We start from the raw sequence: 15466 nt of genomic DNA, 5'->3' as shown, positions 1-15466 counted from the left end.
GATTAAAATTAGGTAGTGTCTGTTGGTGAAATTGTATGATTGAGTGAAGTGACACGCGATATGTGGCGGAACTAAATCTACATGTGGCTGAAAAAAAACCTGTCTACTAGCTAGGAAACAAGATAAACATTAAACCAGGTTCACATTGTGAAAAATGGAGCCTGATTGATCAGATTACCATAATACTATTAATTAATAGAATTGTAAATATCAATTTCTATCGAACAACCGGAAAATGTTTGGAAGCTTTAATCATTGCTATTATCAGTCAATGCCATGGAAGTTTAAAAATATAACTGGATCAAATGCATGCACATTTGTTGAATATTGTGGTCGCAGGTAGGAGTACTTGCTGCTGACTATGTGCTGATGAATATCAAGAAACACAATATTGTCGGTTGTGAGAGTTATAACATGAAAAACATCCTATATGTGTTTTTAACTTGTATTTGAAATCGATTCAAGCTCTCGTGTTTTGCCTTTGACCATAGTTACATCCCTCCACCTCCCAATGTTCGTATTCTGTGGTTGCCACCCAATTCTACAACTTTAGATCAAGGATTACGTTCAGACTAAGATATTGTAATAATACGAAGACTTCTGGAAGGATGTTGAGACGGGAGCACCGCACTGGCCAACCTCAAAGACCGCATCGGTAGAGCAGCGAGTCACCCTGGATTACTGCTCGGAAGAGGCAACGGTATTTGGAGCCGCTAAATGCCTCTGGATTCCTAGCATCGCTAACAATGCCGCCATAAAAGCCTCCTCATGCCTGCGCTTTGCAATCAACATGGTTCGATGTAGCATGAACATGAACGAGCTTAAGAGACTGTGATCGGCTATTCGACCTTGCGCTTCGCGTGTAAGCATTCCTGACGCCGCACTACCAACAAGAATGACCCACAGCAAGCACCCAGGCAGAGTAGCCCAGTTGCCGTCGTCGGCCTTCTTAATGGCATCGACAAGAGAGTGCACCAAGTTAGTCTCGTCTGTTGAAATGGTACCTGCAACCGAAAACGGAATTCGGTAAACCAGTGCGGTGGTGTAAATGATGGCTGTCAGACGAATGCATTCGTATGTCCAATCATTACTGATTGTGATCCCAGCTGCGGCTGCTGAGGGCCGAAACAACGCACGATCATAAATCTTAGCGGCCCAGGTATGATAATCTGCGTGAGATGTCCCATGAAAAGAATCCGGAGCCCCTTCTGTCTGCTGTGGAAAGACCCTGCTTCGATCTCCATTCTCGTAAGTGACCTTGAAGAACGTTTCTGTCAAGTCTCGCATATCACACAGAATCTCAAGCGTGAGTCCATGTGCGACCCGTGAAATAGTAGTATATTTGCCATAGGGAAAATACAACGGAGACTCGGCGATCGGAGCATCGTCCAAAAGCACATTCGTCATATAGGAGTTTGCGAATCCCAGATAAGCCGAAGGTGGCTGACACTGGGACCAGATGCAGTAAAGGAGGACCTCCCTAAAAAACGTGAGCGGTTCCGGTATGTCTCAGCTGTATACTTTCTTGAAGAATCCTGCCTCGGTCTCAAAGCATTGACTAGATGCCCACATCGAATGATGCCGGCGGAAAGTGTTGAATAACATACATCGGATGGACACCTGCATTTAGAGCCGCATAGAGTGGAGAAATACTGTACTAACCCTGTTACGACGAACGCCACTTCGCCTCCGAGCCCAAGACGCGCCAATCCGCCTCTTACTTGAACCATCTTCTCTATACCTCTAGCATGCACCTCAAGGGTGTCGCTATCGCCAGTAAACATTGCCGCGGTCAGTAACTGAAGTACCGCCATAATGGTCTCATCGGCAGCCTGCAAGACTGGATCCTCTAACTGACCTTTCAGTGTCGAAAGGGCAGCTGTCCTGATCACCGTCAACGCTGAATCATCCATATTTGGGCTACTGCTTCTGTGCATGTTTATTGCTGCAGTACAGATCACACTCTGGGCAGTGACCGGATGATTTATCAGAGTGTTGATCCACAAGCGTGAGAAGCCGGCCATTTGCATGGCTAGCATTGCTGCTTCAACGTCAGCCACTGTCACCAATGAGAGTATGAAGGGCTTACCGTGGGCTAAAGCTAATCTGACGTCTATGCTGGAGCTTGGCACCAGTGGCAAGGTGAGGAAGGGATCAAAATCAGAACCAACCAAGCTCAACGGCGAGCTGCCGTTCCGAAATAGGTCAGCAGAGTGAAATTTCCCTTGAGTATCGGGCCGGTTGACTCTGGAAGTAGATTTGGCAGCCCTAGCCTCGACCTTCCTCATGACATTCTCTGTCTCATTTCGGAATATCAAGTCATTTCGATTTCGATAGCCAGGGCATGGGCATGGGCAATTGACTTTCGCGCAGTTGGTACATCCTCCTGGTAGTACGTCACACTGTGTGGCCATTCATCAGATTTTGATAAACAATTGAGACATTAGGCTTACTCGGATCTTTTTTGCGCGGCATGGTAGACACCCTCGTGACGGCCCCCTATATACCATCTGCGCTGAAAATGTCGGCAATAGAAAGCGTTGAGTTTGGCTTCCCAAAATGGCGCTTCCCGTCCAGGACGAGAACTATTGGATGCGAGATGCCTAAATCTATATAGCGCGGCAATAGAGGGCTTTAGCGCCGACGTTGCATTGTATGTTATAAGTGGCGGCTCCGAACTAAGTGTATACCCTAACCCTTATGAATTACAAAAAAGTGTGGAATTTGTTTTGTTGACATGACATTCTGCCACTGTCTTGAGTTCTCCCATACTGGTCACGATATTCTTACTCTCAGCCAGGGCCCATTATCATTCGTTGTCTATTTATCCGTCCTCATGCAACGACCGTCTTCATTCACATCCAGATTTGTCATATAAAACCTCTCTGGGTACGTGAACGACTGGGCTTCAATCTATGGTTGTCCATGAAACCGTCAAACAATTGATGGACATTGGATTGCATAAGTAGTCCATTTTTGACACAGGGTCTCAGTGTCACTTGTCTCCCGTGGCCACCGAGGAAATCCTTGATTGCCAAAGTATTCGCCATGAGCGAGCGGGAAGAGGTGAGCAGCCACGAAAGTTGTCCAATCACCAATATTAGCATCCTGTTTGTTGACAAGCTCAGTTATCACTCACTTTCCCTCTCTCTCTCTCATATTCGCTCCGAAAAAATCGGTCCTCTGTGCCGCTTTCTGCATGTGACAACGGCAAGTGTCATTACGCCTGTTGCAAGGATCAGCACCCGCTACACACCGACATATCCTACAATAAACCTCACCAACAGGAGAAGCCGGCTTTAAGTCATAATCGACTGGACGAAGAGTCTCGTCCGTTGCTGTTAAGGCTATCCCAACAGTATCTCGTAATGTTGTGCTACACGAACAATCTGCAATGATGACGATATCCAATATCAAGAGAAGTTTTTTTGGCTGTATTTTTTGGCTGTAACAGATTGATTTAATCGTAACCCACCGAGAGGCGATCGGGCTGTCCGTTTACCCATCATGTAATATCAGAAATTGCTGCTTAATGTTAATGATGCTTACGTACAATAAGACCGCCGCCCATACAGAATCACCTTCACTATATAATAAGCGAGACAACATGCAGAGGTGGCATTTGAATGGGTGCTACAGGTGAACATATATTTAGTCGATGTAATTTGCGAAGAAGAATAGCTTGCCAGTCTCGATTTGCTGACCAGTTGGCGAAAGGGGCGAAAGGGCATCAAGTTGCATTATTAAAGGCGGAAGTTGAATCTCCGAGAGCAGCGAATGAGGCATTAAGTAAACACCGAAGGCGGGAAATTAGTGCGATGGTGCGGCTACTTGATTGGTGCGAATTGGCAAGGATCATAGGCTACGGGGTTGTGTTCGTTCGCTGTTGTGTGCTTTAATAGAGTCATATTATTCAACATAATGTCTTTGTTAGACTCTCGCGGTACGGCCACTTTCTGGCGAGCTACTAGCGTACTCTTTGTAATGTCGAAAAATTGGTTTCCTCAAGGTTTTCCAATATTTCCCGTCAATAGGCTTTACTCAACCTTCGACCTGATTGTTGCTGACTGATGTTGCTCTCGTAATCACAGCCGTTGTTTGTAAGCTCAACTTACAAAGAATTTCTGAACAGGGCAAGGGATCTGAGCTTTGATTACTCGGCAACAGTTGCCACTATGGGACAGAAACTGATGTATATGGATGAGGAGGTTCGATATGTGCCTGGCACAGATACGCCCGGTTCGCACCTTGACTGCACCGCAGATTTCTATTTCTGATTCTTGCGTTATTGTTTTAAGTACAATGGTCAAATAGCAGGACTGTTCTTCGAAGTCCTCAAAAATATTTTACATTTTAAGCCTAAACGTCCCACCTATCAAGTGCCCCAGTCATACACAGAACGGGGAACACTGGTGGAGTTACATCAACTCCGCGTCCATTCCCGTAGGGGTAACTGTTCCGAGGATGATCTGAGCGCCACACGGTTACCTAGGAAAAACGGACTGCAATGACCTCACGCACCCTTGTGCCTGCCAAAGCCGCACCGGAAACGGCGTCGAGAAAACTTCACCAAACCATGCTAGGGTAACTTCGACGCCGGGTGGTTCGCAACAGTTGCCTAGTCAGGTAAGCGTGATCGCTGCCAGGTTTTTTTCAAAATTCAAATTCTAATTTCACATCCCCTTGCGCACACGTCATACGGGCTCTAGGTATGGACACTTGTCAGCAATGGTGATTGTAGGATCGACTTCCTATATGTCCACTAGGCGTCTCAGTTCCCCCGTGACCGATTCTCCGTCATATTCAGAACCCGCATTATGCTGTCCCCGAATTAAGGATTGAGACGGAGCAGATATCAACCGCCACTCTCCGTGACTTTGCAGGACCGCATAAAACACCAGCGGTCTGCTCTGTCCTGCTAGCTTGCGTCGGCATTTCGTCGCTTGCATTGGATTACACCATATTCAAGGCATCCACCCACCTCTCAATTTAAATATCATGTCGGATTCTCTCGCTACCCTAGTTGAGGACAAAAAGTTCTCAAAGTTCACCATCATCCATGGATATTATAAGAAGGTTGGAGACTACGACATTCGCGTTGATGTCCTGGTACCGAAAAAACTATCGGATGGGAAGCGGCCTGTTATCACTCGTTTCCACGGTGGTTGTCTTGTAAGTGCTCGGTCTCTCTTCGTCAGTTCATGGTACCTGCAACTGTGTAGAGAAGATTCCCAGAGGAAAGAGATTCGACTAACAGCTCCCAGGTCCTCGGCGACTCTCTTTTCCCTGACTGGTTTTCCGGCTGGCTCCTTGACCTTGCCTATAAGCATTCCGCCATTATAGTTTCACCGAACTACCGCCTCCTTCCCGAAGCCACGGGCCTCGACATCCTTGACGATGTCGAAGATTTCTGGGGGTGGCTCCACTCATCAGCATTCACGGACCTCCTGTCCAAGCACTGTCAACCTTCTAACGCCGTAGAGGTAGACTTGGATAGAATTCTCACGGCTGGCGAATCCGCTGGTGGTTACCTTAGCATCCAGCTTGCTTTGTCCCATCCAGACGAGATTCGATCGGCCACCGCTTCATATCCTATGCTCGATATCGAGGCACCTCATTTTTCCGCCAAATATGAAAAGAATATTCTAGGCACGCCCCAGTTTCCTGACAATACTGTGACAGATCACGTCGCCAAAATCGAACCTGGGGCTGTGATAACTTCTGCAACCCCACCTGACCGGATTCCGTTGATGTTTGCGATACTTCAGCAGGGAAAATTCCTGGAACTTTTACAGCGTGGGGCCACTTCAGAAGCGGACCGCAAGAAGTTGCTCCCTTTGAAAAAAATTGAAAATAATGAGGACAAACTGCCACCAGGTGGGCTGTTCATAAATCATGGAACGCAAGATAGCGTTGTGCCTGCTGACGGGTCTGAGAAGTTTGTGAGAGGAATTCGAGATTCAATGCAAGGTAGTGCAGGGAATGTGACGCTAAGTTTGCAAGCTGGCGAGCATGGACACGATGCAGAGGCAAACTTGGACGATGAATGGCTAAGGGATGGTCTGATGGGTGTGGTAGATTTTTGGTTGGGGTGAAACAGTGAGTAGTCTCTAGCACTGCTGCGACAACCGCTTAAGCACCATAAGATGCGAGTATGCAGTAAACGAATGCGATTTCAATGAAGATTTAAGTGGCGTGTAGTGGATCCGCAAGCGATTAAACACTACTAATATAATAATAACGCAATACTGGGTTCGGTTATGCCGCCTCAGCGTCTATTGTTCTGTGTCTAACCATTGACCCTGACATTTTTGGCTGTCGCACAAATCGCAAATGTAAGCTGAGTTCAAAGTAGTTCACTGGCCGTGGGTAGATACGAGAGATTGTCATTAGTTATGTAATTACGTTATATACGTTGGCGTATTAGCTATGAGCTAAGTCATTATGAATAATTAGGGGCTGTTGGCAATACAAATATCGGCGACGATACGAACCTTGATGATGTCGGCGACGTATCTAGTAGTTTGATAATCAGAACGGAAAATTTTTTGTCCCACATTTGTAGTAATATGATCCCAAATGCTAACTTAACAATTGGATAATGCCTTGTTTTGAGAGAATGACAACTCGCTGTAAGCACGTAGACCAGAGCACTTGACTATGACAATGATGACGAAGAGAAATGCTGGAAAAAAGAAGTGTTAAGTTAGAAGAGTGTTAGCGCCAAAGGCCCACACCGTATATTACAGTGCGTCCTTCATCAATTTTGATTGCGAGTGGTGCACATCCGGGGGCTCAGGCAGGATCGAGCTAAAGGACCACTTATGAGAACGTAGGAGTCCTGCGGAGTTCTCTACTGAAAATAGTCTAAAATATGTCATTACTTGCTTCCTATATTTCGCATCATATAGGTTACGCTTGAACGACTTGAGGACTACACAAGTACACAACAGCAAACACTCATATAAACTACATGCTCCTTGGCTTCTATATATACCAAGACTTTGCCTTCTGGAGCCTTCTAGCCATGCCATGAATATCCCATTGCGTCATCGTTACGCATTGCCAGAATTCCACAATCTACGATCGTAGGCTAGAATGTTCTACACATTTACACAAGTAGTTCGTAATCCATCTCACTCCGGTCGTCTCCACCAGGCACCAATGCTATTGGCAAGATAAAATGTTGTCTGTCGACAGAAATACCCGCTCAATTAGCAACAACATGCGAGTGCATCACTGAAAATAATTCAAAACAACCCCCTTCGTCTTCCCCCACGCCTTATCCAACGCCTCCAATACTTCACCTGGTAAAGGTCCCTTTTCCAAATCCAACAGGTTTTCCTCCAAATGCTTCGTACTGCTTGCACCAATAATAACTGCGTCACCAAGCTCCCGCTTCATCACTGAATGATGCATCAACCATCTCAGCGCACATTCAGTCTCAGTCAACCCATATTTCTCCGCTGCAGCCCTGATAATATCCAGGGCGTCGAACATATTATCGTTCCAGTAGCGGGTCCGATAGAGCTTACCTTGCCTGGTTTCAGGGTCGAAGCGCGAACCTTGTTCAATGATTGAATTTTGCTCATCACGATGGTATCTGGAGGTGAGATAGCCGCCTGCAAGGGGATTGAAAGCGTAGAACGCCATCCCATAGTACCGCAGACAGGGAAAGAGCTCGGATTCCACGGTTCTATGGATGGCATTGTATACACCTTGATACACCGCAGGACGGATCCAGCCATTCTGGATACACATGTCGTTGATGTATGAAACTTCCCAAGCCATATAGTTGCTAATCCCGAAACGATTGAAGTAGCCTTCTTTATGTAGCTCATTGACGGCACGGAATGTTTCTTCGTAAGGCGTTGTGCGGTCAGGAGCGTGGAGGTACCACATATCTATTTTGTCGGTTTTGAGGGCTGTAAGAGATGCGAGTAGATACTTGCGAAGATCCGCTGCTGAATGTGAAGTGGGCGGTCCAGGCAGGCCGCGACCGGCAGTCGGGTAATACTTCGTTTCCATGACAAGCTTCCGGTCCTGCCACTTCAGTTCACCTAGGTATTCTTCGGAAGATCCTTGGCCGTAGACTCGGGCAGTGTCAACTTCGCTGTGGCCATACTGTTGGAATGTATCGAGTAACGCAGCTGCATCTCTGAGGTCGTGTACACGTGTTTGTTCAACGCCTTTATGTAATGAGCAATGCTAGGAGAGCGCGGGGCGATAATAGTGACAAACCTGGCTTGCCAATTGTCATGGCTCCAAAAACGATATTCAGTTTTGTTTTCGCTGCTGAAGACATATTGACTGATAATAAAATATCCTAATTATGTTCCGTGTTAACGCTACTTGTCTTGAGGTGGCGGTTGTTGTGTCGGTAAGGAAATTCCGATGCGCTTTTCGCCACGTATTTATATGCTCTCTCGAAGATATACATCACGGAATTGACCAATCGGACCCTAAAACTGATGTCTACGGTCACCAGGCTGCTCAGTCGTGAGTTCGGATTTCGATCTGGCATATCAATTCGTCGGCCGAAAACCTGAATTGCATCGGCCGAAACATCGACCTGGTAAGTACCACTTTAGGAGCTGTGGCTCGGTGTGACAGATAAATCTATCGGCATGTGAGATCTTTGCCGGTGTTTCTGGTAACCGTATTGCATCTAACCGGCGAGTCCATACACGTAATACCATCTGTAAAGCGAAACGCAACGGAACGAGCCGGGAGGCATATGGCTCAGCCGCACGAACGCATATCGACGGAGGCTGAGTATACTTAAGCCGTTGCTGTACGAGCACGATTATAATATGGCCGACAAATATCTGAGTATAGTGCGGGACAGAACCGCCCACTTTTATCACTCCACTACACACCATCACAACACACCATCCCATCGATATCCTCGTAAAATAATAAATCAGTTGATAGATTTACCATTAAAACAACAATTATTATTTTTTTTTGTAAATGAAAATGAAAAGATGCCGAGATATACTCGATTTATTAGGGCACTTTTTACTCTGAGATCCGCAAAATTCACCCGTCATGTACGAGTAAGCTTTCCTTCAACATTTCCATCAGTTTGATAAAAGATCGGCGAAGCTAGGACTTAAGTGGGGCTAAATATATATAACCCAGCATAGACGGGTTATAGCGCAATTGCGAAGCAATAATGGAGGAAAGGCAGAAAAAGCTTTATAACTTGTAGTCGTAGATTCTTCAATACTTTATGTATACCGCGAGTTTAGATAATTCATTACTAATAACGCAGATGAACCAGTGAGTAAAGCAAAAAATAAATCAACCATCAGTTAAGGCACTCTTAATGGAAGTGTCTTGGTACAGCACATCGTACATGCTGCCACGCTTGTGTCCAGCGCCTGTACAACTTCATCAGGAAGCGCGTCTTTCTCAATACAGCCGATGTTGCTATGTGAAGCTTTAGCTTGTGCGGCCATATAGGTTCTCTTCATGTGACATTGGGAGACGCAGTATATAAACTGATGGGTCCATATTCACCTCTTGCAAGTTTACTCATTCTCGTCTTGTCCGGTTCACTTGTTGCCATGATACCTCAGAGTATGACAATATTGAAAAAACTCTAGAGCGCTTCCCTATTACCAAGTGTTATTCCCAGAGATTGTAGTCTTCAAATCCATGCACCTCTCTAGCACATCGTCCCGAATATCACGAACGATTACTGAAGCATCTTTGATATCATGGATCAATCCAATCGAAGCTCCGGCGTAGGTCGCAAGTCTACCCTTAGGGCCCCAGCCACTATCACCGGCCTTCACAGCCTCGTCATGAAGTTTTTGCAATTCATCAAACGGCGTCCCAGCCTGGTGATCGATCCAAGTTTTGTTGATTATTGTTCGTGGACTGTAGTGCTCTGGCCAGCCAGTTGTTCCACGAAGTCGATTGTAGAGTACGGTCCGAGTTGTGTTCTTCGCACCGTCGCTCGCGCGTACGATCTCCTGCTGATAACCTCCGCTGATTCGGGCCTCCGTTGCGGCCAAGAAGCGAGTGCCCATGACTATACCAGATGCTCCCAAGCATAGCGCTGCTGCTGCACCCCGGCCGTCAGCTATTCCTCCAGCGGCAAACAGAGGGATCCTAACCCCTTTCACAACGTCGGCCACCTCAGGTAAGAGAGTAATCAGACCAATACCATCCTTAGCGCGACCGTGCCCTCCCGCCTCTGTACCCTGAACAACAATGACATCTGGCCGTTCGGAGCTCTGCAAGACCTCCTTGACCTCTGCTACGGTGCCGATCTGGATCCAAATTTTCGTTTCGGGCGACCCGTTGCGGATCTTCCGTGACCAGAGGTCAAAGTCCTTCTGACCATGTCGTGGTGCATACAGCCAGGCGGCACAGGGCTTATATTTCTGGATGGCAGAAGTAGCAATGTCGGCGTCATCACTCCACAGTTGAAAACCGACACCTACTGGGAGAAGGCTATATGCCGGTGGCAGAAAATGAAACACTGAAGATGACGACCCACGAGCTTTCTCGACCATCTTTGCAGCCTCTTCAAGGTCTGGAACAACATCTTGGGTTTTGACTCCCGGTCCGATGAAGCCAAGCCCACCTGCGCCGGAGATCGCGACTGCGAGCGCAGGACCCGATATTACGCGCATTGGGGCGCCAACAATGAATGGGCCGGAAACCCATGGATACAAGGATGATAAGCTCCCTACGGGTCTCAGAATCTGCGACATTGGCCCGTGGTGAAACTGAAGCAAAACAGACATGCAAAAGGGAGATAATAATGGAAAGGATGAATGATCGATTCGACAAAGCAGTAATTTGATGTGAATGCATAACCCTTAACCTGGGACCTCACTCACATGTGGGCTCTCTCGTTTATAAGGGCCAAGCTGCGTACAACCGACACCGACCGAAAACATTAAGTCTTACAGGCTATGCAAAATGGAAATGCTCTAGCCAGAGCAACGTGACGTCGAGGTATAAGCTGTCGATTTATTCTGTGATTCCAGCAGTACAGCTATTTTTTAGTTAGTCTCCCTGCAAGTGTATCACAATGGACAATAAATTCACCCCCCTCTGCGCCGCCACACAGTGAGACGTTGTCGGACAGACGACCTTCCTCCGTTCCCACGCTCGTCAAACAACAAGCCATGACGTTTTACAACTAGAGGAGCATTAGCAAGACTTCGGATCCTTGCTCTGTGGATTGATCGAAGCCCTCAACGAAAGCAGAAATGGAATGAAATTTGCAAATTGTCGATCTGCCAGATAAGTTCATCGAATATGATGACGTCGACACTCGGTGGAATTCAACCTTCTGAATGCTCGATGATGGCCTGTGCGCGCAATCTCAGATCAGCCTTGCAATACCAATATACTATGAGCTCCACGACCTACTTGACGATGGCTCAGAGCGCAGAGGCCACCAGAATTGAAAGTCACACTCGAGGGAGTCTACGAGTCAAGCTCCGTAGTGTTTATATGTCGCGCATGCTGTGAGAGCCTCGCCCGCCTTAGGTCGACGCTTGACAGTGCCTTTGTCGCATGGTTCTAACAGGTGATGGATTCATTCCTTGTTCGTTTCGATACTGTGAATGCCGAAGCCAGCGCCGGAAAGTCGGGGGCTACGTTAGATCAGGAACTTACCCTTAAAATTAGAGAAAAAATGATGCGCAAGAAAACAGATGGAGCAATCGATGTATCTACTTTGTTGGGTATCGTCTATTGTAGGCATTGAGCGTGTACATAAATAGCCCCTGAATACCTTTTGGAACGCAACAAGTCCTAACGACTATCTTGCGAGTTCCACCAACACCTCTTCTTGTCCATCGAGCGTCACATTTTCTCATTTATATACAAGTAGCAGAAAAGTACTAACACCTTCCCGGCACAATATCTGATCTACCCGAACGAATACAGTCAGCATGACTATTGGATGTGTGGGACACAATAATGCATCCTTATTTTATTTTTAAAGATATTTTAACTATATTCGCATTTATGTTTGTATTTTCTTCAAAGTGCTGCGGTTGTTGCCAGACTGGCATTAATCCAATAATCGAGCTGATACTGATCTCAGTTCTCCCGTAACTATTTGGAGCCGGATACTGAATTGTGACATATATAGCCATTTCTGACAGGTCTAACGGTGATTTGTCCAATGTCGCAACGGGTTCAGCGTGATTCTTTTGTCGGTGGTAGCCTTCGTGCATCGAGTCTTTGGCACGGAGCCAGAGACTCTCGAGTTCCTCGGAGAACGATGCAGCTGCGGGAAGGTAACCAAAAGTTGTCCGATCGAGGCCTTTAGGGTGGTACCCATAGTTAGCTTCAAACGGAGTCATCCCGATTGTACTCTGCAAAGAGTCATTATAGGCAAATTCAAGTAGAGGCAAAAAAACTCATCCCAAAGAAAACGTTGATCATTGTTCAGGTTCAGTAGGATCAGTTGCTAGACGAACTGAACCATTCGCTCATCTGGCCACCCCTCTGAGGGTGTTCAGCGGTGGACATCATGGGTTGGATGGTCCAGCTTCTCAAGTGCGGTCCAGGAACGACTCGTGAGCAATGGGTCACGATCGGAAACAATAAACTGAGCAAGTACGTGACTCGGGCAATGTCGTGCGCATCGAATGTGTTGTGGCGATTGGCACAAAGTGTGCCATTTGGTAAGGCGGTCGGCGACGACGATGATGCGATTGTGACCGCGGTTGGTGACGGGAAAATCTGTCCAGAAATCGATGCCGACAGATTCCCATGGACGGCTGGGAATTGGGAGAGTCTTAAGTAAGCCTGCTGCTAATTGCCTGGGAATCTATGTCTTTGACATGAGTCACAAGAACCAATATTTAGAAATATCAAGGTATATTTTTGGCCAATAATACCTACGTTCTTATCGTCGCCTCGAGACCACAGTGTCCAGCTGTGATATGGGCATGATTGCGAGCCATTAGAATGCTCTGCACACCCCTGTCTGTGACACAGAGCCGCCTACTTAGGTCGCAGAAGCCGAGAAGTAGAGGAGGTCGTCTATGAGAGCGTATCTTTCGGACAGGGCAGCGTCTGTTGGGTGGCGTAACTCGTCCAGTACTGTGCATCATGGTTCTTGGCTATATCCGTGCCGGATTACGGCCAGATCTAAATCAACAGTAACAAGATGCACCTCAACACACGAGAGGGCATCTGCCACGACATTCTCGGTCCCTTTTGTGTAGTAGACATCGATGTGATAATCCGCGAGGGTCTGCTGCCAGTTGACGCTGGTTCAAATTAGGTGGGGTAAAAAAGTGCACCAGTGAGCGTTGATCTGTATAACAGTCGAACTCTTGACCCCACAGGAACGGCAACGGGTGACGCCGTGCACAATGGCGAGCAACTCCAGATGATGGATGGGATATAGCCGCTGGTGTTTGTCCAACTTCTTGGACTCGACGGCGACAGGGTGATCGTCTTGCGAAAGGACGGCCCCGATGGCATGATCTGAAACATCCGCAGTTATGGAGAATGACTGCGAGGATCGGGGATCCCACGGACAGGAGCAGGAAGTGAGAAGCTGCTTCGCCTGTTTGAATTCGCGTTGTAGGATATCGGTCCAAATAAGCGGTTTCAACTTAGCGCCAGCGGTGTCACCGGTGAGGTGAGCGTCTTAATTAGCTATGAAGCGTCTGCAGTAATTGCAGAGCCGTAGAAACAAAACTGTAACTCCTGAACTGTGGTAGGCACAGGAAAATTACGTACCGATTCCACAAGCCTGTCTCGGGGGCGTATTCCGTCGGCGGATATAACATGCCCGAGATATTTGCAGGACGTTGTTACAAACTCACGCTTGCTAGGCTTCGCGGCCAGGTTGTGTCTGGAGGCGTTCGAGAACCATAGCCAAGTGGCGGTGGTGTGGCCGCAGCAGTCTTGGAAAATATGAGGATGTCGTCTGCGTAGACGAGAACGAAGTCGACGAGTTAAAAGTCTCATTCAATGTCGCAGGGGCGTTCGTCAAGCCAAAAAGCATTACATTGAACTCATAGTGGCCTGAGAAAGTAGGTGAAGTAGGCGTTTGCGATTTTCGGGCGGCAGAGCAGTAGGGATGTTGATGCCCTCAGGGACTTCGTCGTTGTTGGACCGAACCAGAGCCACCTAGACATGATCCGTGCTGTCTTTAGCGCGAAGGGTTCGCCTTTCAAGAGAACATAAGCACGGGCATTTGGTAATAGGATGCAGTTGGCGGATCCACGAGTGGAAGCACGAGCTTCTGGAAGCCGTGGAGGAGTAGCTTGTTGCGACAGAAGGCGTAATTCTCCATCGAACTCGTGAAAAAGGGAACCCCTACGAGGATGTCGTAGCTTGTCTCCATCTGGTCATTGAACCGCTTGCGAAGGGTAAGGGTACTTAGATGAATTCGAGCTCGGCCACTTGGGTCGGTGGTAATGGTGCAAAAAGTTTAGTCGCGAATGTACCTACTTACAACACAAATTGATGATATCTTTGGACCGGCAGGGTAAAATTATTGTCAATGAATATCAAAATGCCTCGTTGGTATGGTGAAGCAATGTCCGTGCAGCATGCCGTGACACTTTTGGTCGACTGCGGCTCATTAGTATGGCGGTTGTCATTGGGTGCCTTCCCGTAGATTTCAACGCCACAGAATTTCGATCAACCAGATTTTCTCCCAGCTCAAGATCCTGCATTATTTTTGTTCCCAATTGTACAGAAATAGGGCTGTTTCGAATACGAATATCGGCAGGTTTTCCCAATATTCGTACTCGATATTCGACTCTTTCAAAGGCATTCGAATAAAATTCGATATTCGTATTCGACAAATAAGGTTTAGGTCGAATAATATCGGCTCGAATATTCGTATTCAATCGAATATCGGCGCTAATCACGTGATACTAATTAAATATTAAGTTAAAGCATTTCCTATTAAAGGCTAGTTTAGCGAGGAGAAAACCTATATCTAACCCTCAGGACCCGAATTTTCTACCAGCTCTCAATTCTTGTATAGATTTGTGTACGAACTATCCAGCGCTTATTGACCCTCATAGTTAAATGGAAACCAGAGGGTATCGCAAAAACTATTTCGCCCTCAATGACGGCTACGATAGTGAAGTTTTACCGGTAGATCAGCTGTCCAAGAGTCCAACTCCTGGGCCATCAGCTAACCCCATATTCGGTCAAAGAGAACTCGATTCTTTGATTGACATTAGCGACGTCGATGTTTTACCTTCGGATTCCGTCTCGCAGTCGACTAGGCAACCTGGTGCTGATTCTTCAATTGTTGCAATGTCCTCGGACGATATCGCCCTGCCATGACGAATCATTTGCAGCGAAAGCATTCGATCGAGGGCCCTAATGCTTAACCCTCCGAGCCAGTGAAGAACAACATAGATCCACCCTTCTTGGTCTTTGGGGCGATAAAGATAGAGAAAAACTGACGCACCAGCAACTGCTGGAAAGGAATATCCTTCGTTGGGTT

At 47.0% G+C, this 15466-nt stretch overlaps 5 protein-coding genes across 5 annotated transcripts; 2 read left to right on the top strand and 3 right to left on the bottom strand.

Moving 5' to 3' along the window:
- Positions 1-178: 178 nt before the first annotated feature.
- Positions 179-2639, bottom strand: V1508DRAFT_427507 (uncharacterized protein). The gene is made up of 3 exons (XM_066941686.1): positions 2090-2639; positions 1663-2041; positions 179-1480 (listed from the first exon to the last, which is right to left on the bottom strand). The coding sequence occupies exons 1-3, from the start codon at positions 2412-2414 to the stop codon at positions 679-681; spliced, it is 1506 nt and encodes a 501-aa protein (XP_066792532.1). The 5' UTR covers positions 2415-2639; the 3' UTR covers positions 179-678.
- Positions 2640-4698: 2059 nt separating this feature from the next.
- V1508DRAFT_427500 (Alpha/Beta hydrolase protein) lies at positions 4699-6537 on the top strand. Its single transcript, XM_066941685.1, has 2 exons — positions 4699-5172; positions 5265-6537. Exons 1-2 carry the CDS (start codon positions 4999-5001, stop codon positions 6093-6095), a joined length of 1005 nt encoding a protein of 334 aa, XP_066792531.1. The 5' UTR covers positions 4699-4998; the 3' UTR covers positions 6096-6537.
- A 627-nt stretch (positions 6538-7164) lies between these two features.
- On the bottom strand, positions 7165-8415 carry V1508DRAFT_43328 (NADP-dependent oxidoreductase domain-containing protein). The gene is made up of 2 exons (XM_066941975.1): positions 8242-8415; positions 7165-8189 (listed from the first exon to the last, which is right to left on the bottom strand). Exons 1-2 carry the CDS (start codon positions 8303-8305, stop codon positions 7237-7239), a joined length of 1017 nt encoding a protein of 338 aa, XP_066792530.1. The 5' UTR covers positions 8306-8415; the 3' UTR covers positions 7165-7236.
- Positions 8416-9158: 743 nt separating this feature from the next.
- Positions 9159-10871, bottom strand: V1508DRAFT_427497 (uncharacterized protein). The gene has a single exon (XM_066941684.1). The coding sequence runs from the start codon at positions 10761-10763 to the stop codon at positions 9624-9626; it is 1140 nt and encodes a 379-aa protein (XP_066792529.1). The 5' UTR covers positions 10764-10871; the 3' UTR covers positions 9159-9623.
- A 4069-nt stretch (positions 10872-14940) lies between these two features.
- V1508DRAFT_43252 (uncharacterized protein) lies at positions 14941-15321 on the top strand. The gene has a single exon (XM_066941953.1). It carries the CDS (start codon positions 15040-15042, stop codon positions 15301-15303), a length of 264 nt encoding a protein of 87 aa, XP_066792528.1. The 5' UTR covers positions 14941-15039; the 3' UTR covers positions 15304-15321.
- The last annotated feature ends 145 nt before the right edge of the window (positions 15322-15466 follow it).

This window comes from Lipomyces doorenjongii (assembly GCF_038497915.1).
Source record: "Lipomyces doorenjongii strain NRRL Y-27504 unplaced genomic scaffold V1508scaffold_122, whole genome shotgun sequence".
Taxonomy (NCBI): Eukaryota; Fungi; Ascomycota; class Lipomycetes; order Lipomycetales; family Lipomycetaceae; genus Lipomyces; species Lipomyces doorenjongii.
Note: the sequence above shows the minus strand (reverse complement) of the source record. Positions and strands in the feature narration are given on the sequence as shown.